This window comes from Apodemus sylvaticus, chromosome 23, assembly GCF_947179515.1.
Source record: "Apodemus sylvaticus chromosome 23, mApoSyl1.1, whole genome shotgun sequence".
Classification (NCBI taxonomy): domain Eukaryota; kingdom Metazoa; phylum Chordata; class Mammalia; order Rodentia; family Muridae; genus Apodemus; species Apodemus sylvaticus.
Window position 1 is genome coordinate 25605984 of NC_067494.1, and position 6853 is coordinate 25612836.

At 41.7% G+C, this 6853-nt stretch overlaps 1 protein-coding gene across 1 annotated transcript in view; it reads left to right on the forward strand.

Annotated features, from left to right (window-relative positions):
* Aig1 (androgen induced 1) overlaps positions 1-6131 on the forward strand; it is a 226934-nt gene extending 220803 nt beyond the window's left edge. The window contains exon 6 of the mRNA XM_052169389.1: positions 5475-6131. Within this exon, the coding sequence (XP_052025349.1) occupies positions 5475-5512 (38 nt within the window). The 3' untranslated portion in view covers positions 5513-6131. The remainder of the gene's footprint in view (positions 1-5474) is intronic.
* Positions 6132-6853: the final 722 nt, after the last annotated feature.

The following is a 6853-nucleotide window of genomic DNA, read 5'->3' on the forward strand; positions in this document are numbered from 1 at the left end:
GGAGGACCAGACATTCATCTGTTCGTGATGTCTTCCCCCGACCCCATTCAACAGAAGCAGTAATCTTTCTCTTTTAAATGATAGAAGTGTATGGTGTGCTTAAAAATGTTCTTGAAATAAAATACAAACTTTCCTCACCTTCTTCAGAGAATGGCTGTAGTTAGATTTAAGCTTTTATGTGCAGTCTGGGGGGAAAAAAACTTCTGGCTTCCTCTGCCCCCTTGATGTCCTTGATTCTGACAGACATTTGACCATAACTCTGCTGCTGCCTTGAGAAGATGGCTTGAGGAGCAGGAGAGGTAAATATTCAGTCTGGATTGTAAAATGTTGTTCACCAGCAACCTTGAATAGGAGTTAAGAATGAATAACGACATTGAGTTTGTGGTTGTTGTTGGTGGTGGTGGCGGTGGTTGCGTGCTTGTTTGTTTTTAACTGTCTATGCTGGTTAACTAGTCTCTGCCCTTTTCTTACAGGGCATGCATGAAAGTAAGTCACCCTTTAATCACCTTTTTCCCTACAGAGAATAATTCAGTCTACATTTATTGAAGGGAGCCCCTAGAAGCTTTTGTTTGTATCGAACTAGCATCTTCCCACCAATGGCTTTCCCCGTGTGTGTGTGTGTGTCTGTGTGTGTGTGTGTGTGTGTGTGTTTTCATGTGTTCATCTGACGCTCGTATGCCTGTCTCACAGTCATGTTTTAGAAGCAGGTAACTTCTGTCTGCTTTCCTAGAGTCACAGGAAGGTGAAGAACAAGTTTTCTTACACACATCAATGTCACTCCTCAGACATCATCTGTCTTTATGTTTTATGAACAGGCCCTCTCATTGCCCAAGAACTGGCCAAGTAGGCTAGGCTGGCTTGCTAGTGGGCCCCAGGGTCCCGCCTGTATCCACCTCCTCAGCACCTGGAATTACAAATTCATGCAACTATGCCCCTCCCCGTTTTAATGTGCGTTCTGGGGAATCCATCACAGGTCCTCACGCTTGCAAGGCAAGCAATTTGCTCACTGAGCCTTTTCTCTCATCACAGTCTCCTAAATTTGCATACTAAGACATTTCATTTTGTCACACAATGAATTTTTTTATTTATTCATCCATACTTAAAAATTGGAAATGTTCATGTTACAGTTGGACTTCCTCTCCTTATCAAATATTTTAAGATCTGGTGACACAGATCCTACTGCTCCTTCTGTCAACAATGGGTTTGAATTGAGCATCCGTCTCCGCCTTTAGATGGCCTCCTAACTTTCCCTAACTCTCAGCTCGCACTTAAGTCAGTCAGTCTCACAGTTTGAAACTGCAGAATAAAAAGCGGTCCAGGCACTTGTGTGGGTGTGCATGCACACACGCCTGCACATACACATGAGAGTGAGCATGCACACAATGACTACTGTTTGGTACAGTGTAAAATATCTGTTGTCACACATCACCCTCCACTGGGCATCCTCCACTGAGAAGAAATGCTGCACTTAAGTCACCTACCTGAGTCTCTGCATGGTTTTCAGAGACTCAAACCCTCTGGCTTCCTTATGCTACAACTACAAGATGATAAAAAGAAAATGCAGATAATTACAGCTGGGGGAAGAATCCTAGAAATTATTTAAACCCATCCTCTTCTTTGCATAGGCAGCTGAGGCCTCTAATTGACCTATTTAAGCAGTTACTGGCAAAGCCAGTGTCTCTACCCAAGGTTCATCCCCTTGCCATTTCTAGTGAAGGATCAGAATGTCTCCATGTTTTAGAAACACAGAACAGGCCTGTCTACTGGGAAATCTGAGCCCTTAAAATAAGCTAAATTGATAGTCATGTATTTGTTCTTATTTTTCTTCAAATAAAGTAACTTAAGGTGGATTTGAAAGAACTGTTTATGTTTACTGTAACAAAATGCCACAAGCTGAATATTTTAAACAATAGGAACAGGTTAAATGTTATATGTAGATGGCAGAAGGTCAAAAGCAAAATGTAATGTTGTCTGGATTGGTTCCTCGTGAGATCTTTAAGGGGAAGATGGCCGCAGGCCTGTCCTGGGCTAGTGGTTGCTCATCGTCATACTCAAAGATGTTCTCTCCATATATAACATGGTCTTCCAGCTTTGTTGTTTAGAAGGACAGCAGTTATATTTGATGACATTCACCCTAATGGTTTCTTGTTAACTTTGTGAAGACTTCATCCAAATAAAGTTATATCTCCAGACACTGGGAATTAGGAATCAGCATCACAAGTTTGGGGTTCTAAATAATTCATCTTGTAACAGTCCCCATATCATAAATGTCTTTCACACAGGTGAGTACATTCTCCTAACCCTATGGCCCTAAAAAGTCATTCTGGAATAATAATACTAATAATAATTTTGGAATAATAATAGCATTGTTCTCCCTAAGTATGATATAAACCTATAAACCATGTATGGGTAAGAGCTTTGCTCATAATTCATCCCAAAGCAAAATTATTCTCCAGGTTCATGTAAACCTATAAAACTGAACCAAAAGCTAACCTCCTTCTAAAACATGGTGGTGCAGACCTAGGATGGGCAGTCCCCTACCAAATGGGAGAAAGGAAAGAGACTGAAGGGATCATGGTTCCCAAGCAAATCTGAAAGCAAGCAGGGGAGATTTCCTTTCATTGAAAGACTTGAGAATAATCCTCTTTGGCTGGATGTTGTGGTCCCAAGGCTCACAAGGAGGGGCTGGGCCCTGGCTTCCAACCTCTGGAGAACAGAAGAACAGAAGCTCCACCCTCCCCCAAATCCTGGACAGGGATCTTGGTGGGGAAGGACACTGTACTCTTGGAACCGAGGTGGGACTAATGACTCAAAGCCCTTGACTCAGTGGTCCTTCATTTCATGCTGTGTTCCAGCCTTGTGTCCAGGCTGGTACTTTATTAGTGTCTAAAACTCTCAAAGACAATGCTGGTCCTGCAATTCACGGAGACCCACACCTTCAGAGAAGAGGATCCTTCCAAGGTTTTGCATGGATGACCAACGTTCATTCTGGCTGTGGCGATTGCTTGGATCCATGAGTCAGATGCCTAATTTCCTTAAGGAAAAATTGTCTGACCACACCCTGGGCATTCTCACACATTTTGAAGTACTGTGGGTACTTTGGCATATGATTGTGCAAGTCAACCCACAACACCTGAAGCCTTTCTGTTCTCACCCCAGTAACTCTGACTAAGGTAACTCTGACTAAGGTAACTCTGACTAAGGTAACTCTGGTGTTCTCAACAGAGTCAAAATTTAAGCCCAGAAAGAAGATTGCTCAAGAGTGAAAGGCAGAGACAAGGGAAGAGAGAATAAACAAGAGAGGATCAGGGGAGGAGGTTAGACCCAGGACCCTTCTCCATAACGTCCATCCATGTTGCCTGGCCCCATGGCAGAACACCAGGCTCCCCCTTTCTGAACACTGCCCCCGACTGTAAACAATCTCCCTGCTTTGGAATGTGTCTGGATACCTTATTCATGGTCAGTTTTGGCTCCTGTGTTCCACAGGTACAGCCTGCCTCAGTTCTTGGATGGGTTTCTGTCTGGTTTGTTTGATTTTGATTTGTTTTGTTGTTGTTGTTATTGTTGTTGTTTTGTGGAAATGTATTCAGTTCTTTCATTATTTATAGCTATGTGATTTTGTCTTCTACCTCATGGCTACAAAACTAATATCTGTGAGGAGCCATTTCCCTTCCTACATCAGGGAATCCCAGGTTCTGCAAGTCTGTCCTCGGTTGAAGATTTCACCATTGCTGCCACATCAACTCATCAGCAGAATGTTCTAGAGAAAAGAGACTAAAGAGAAAAAAACAAACTTTTTGCATCCCCCGCATCCCAAGCTTCTTGGCTCTTGTGTAGGAAACGTAGGACGGAAGTGGAGACTCAGGTGTGTGAGCTCTCTGAAGGGACCCTGTATGTTAACTGTCGTTGGCAAGGGGACCTACCCAATGAAAACACAGCGAATATTCTTACTGTCAACCTTCTCCTCTCTTCTCATGCCCTTAGTCCCAGGTCTGATGTTTCCCTCACATGATCTGTGAGAAGGATTTTGGAAACAGTGTTTGAGATCTCGGATAGTTCCTTCCCTGTGAAAGTCAACCAAGAAAGAGGATACCTGCTCAGAGCACTTGCTTACATTCTACTGCCTGGTCCAGACCCCATGAAGCTAGCTGGGAGTGGGACTTTGGAAGGGGAGGGGCATCTCTAACCCATGCCCTAGAACAACTGCAACCCTCAGAGCTTGGGCTTTTTGATCCTTGAGGGACCCTATACGTTGCTCTCCTGCTCCTGTTTTCAGAGCCTCCTCTAAGCACGTTTATTATCTAACAAGATTAGCTACTGTGAAACAGACACTAAAAAGCATCAGGGCTGTGACTAAGGACAAAACTGTTAAAGCCTCTGCCCTTGGAGATCTAGACATTTATAAAAGAATGCTAACAGGACCAGACAGACAGTATGTAGAGGTTTCTTTGTTATTGTTGTTCATTATTGCTATTGAAATGAAAAGTATTCAAGAACTTTGGGAAAGATTAGAAAAATGTTTATGTAGAAGTAAAAGGAAGGAAGGAAGGAAGGAAGGAAAAGGAAGGAAGGAAGGAAGGAGAAGAAAGGAAAAGAAAAGAAAAGAAAAGAAAAGAAAAAAAAGAAAAGAAAAGAAAAGAAAAGAAAAGAAAAGAAAAGAAAAGAAAAGAAAAGAAACATGTGGAATTTCTGGATTTAAGTATAACTTACAGGAATGGCCTGAACAATTTCATCCTCAGGACTATGAACCATCACCAGCTAGCACTGCAGACATCAGACAAAGCCTTACTGGTCCAGTACATACCAGTCCTTCAGGAAAAGCAGATCTGGATGGGTTGGCTCCCTCGGGCAGAACTTGAGTTTCAGCACGCACAAGTATGGGACCCAAAGAGTAGCCAGGGGTGCCGTGATCAAGGCTGGGAATTTGCTCTCTAGCGTGGGGCAGACCAGGAATCGGGTTAAATATGTATAAGCAGAAACAGCTCTTGCGGCTAAATAGGGCCTCGTGAGCTTTTTTAAAAACAATAAATTTTAAAAAGAAAGACTCCTTTGGCTTTTAGAAACCCAGAATCCTGGCGTTGAGAATGGACAGGGATGAAGTGTGACTTAAATGAAGCTGTTTAAATGCAACAGCTGCACGGCTCTTGCTGCTTGGGGGCTGGTTAAGAAGCAAGCCGGCTGGAGTTACCCATCATGCAAAGCAATGAATGCGTCTTCGGCAGGAGGACCCTGCCTCAGGGTCCGACTCTTGGAAGCACAAGGAGCTGACTGCGTCTCCGACGTGTTAGGAGAGGGTGGGGAGAGAGGTCACTGAGGGTAGCCTTTCTGGAGTAAATGACCTGGCTTCTTAGCTTAGGAGAGAGAGGACAGAAATTGAATGCAAGGACGCTGTGGTGGGCCAGAGATTCCGTTAGCAGCACTGGCATAAGTCTGCGTCTGATGTTCAAATAAAGCTTTTGTGCTTCTATTTCTAGGTATAGAAGAAGAAAAAGAGAAACCTAAACTGGAATAAGATCCAAGTCTAAGAGGAAAAGCAGGGAGGAGCTGCCCTTGTGTTCTTCAGGTCCTGAACATCATCAATGTGGAGACAGAACTTCAAAGGAAGCGGTTGCCTCAACCCCGTCTCCCTGACCCCGAGTGAGGACAACTTTTATATACAAATAAGTACAAAATAGGAGATGTTGCCTTTGAAAAGAACTCACCCTCGTTGTCGTAAATACTTTATCCAAGTTCATTATTGATAACATTTTTCCTCTTTTTCTAGTTTTAAAATTAAAATTGGCCATTGAATTTTCATTCCTGCAATAATTACTCCACTTCATCAAGGAAAAAAAATCAAATGTATTTCTTGTTGAGGAATATGATAAAATTGGAGTGGCAGATGTGGATGGTGACATTCAGAGCTGGTCTTAAAGGAGGCTGGAGTCATGACACTAGTGTACCATGTGGACCCAGGAGGATTCAGGGTCGGTGGTTCCTGTGGGGATAGTATCAGGCTTGCTTCAGATGAGCAGTGTTAGTAATAGTATCTGTTTAGTCAAAACCCTGAGTGTGCTTAGATTTCCCTGATTGATCTGTAAAACTCTTTCCACATGCAAACGATACTCTTAATAAAAATCAACCAATCCAAATCTGGTGTCTGCATTGTCCATCTCAAAGTCTTAACAAACAGGTTAAAGTATCCGTTCTTACTTTGCATCTCTTAAAGTAAACCTGTTAAAAGCAGGTTGACTAAACCTCGTTCATTCCTGTGCTTTTCTTATTTCAAAAATTGTATGTTTTCCTAATTCCACCAAAAACACGTTAAAATCTAACTTATGAAATCTTGACCATAATTACTTGAAAGGTATAAAACATTATTGTACCAAATATAAAATACTACTTAGTATAAATATTGGCTATGTATGCTAAGATAGATCAACAACTGAAAATGGCTTAATTGTGACAACTTAGGAAGTACTAGAAATCTCTCCACAAGCATCTATACATACATCCATTCTTAGCAACATCCACTTCATAGAGGAGCCTGATTAAACCCTTTGACTAATTGGAAAGGACTCAAAACCCTCTAAAGGGAAAATATTGTTAAGGCTCCCAGTAATTTAATCACAGATAATTCAAAGAACTAAGTTTTATTATGAAACATGTTCCTACATCACAGAATGTGTGTGTGTGTGTGTGTGTGTGTGTGTATTTACAATTTCAAACACTATTTTATTAAAAATTTCAAACTGAGAAAGAAAAATTTAGTTAATAACTATGCTTGCAAAAAACTAACAAGTAGCGTAAAATATTTTGAAAGAACTCTATAAACATATCAGTATCAATAACCACAAAAGAGTTTAATTTATGG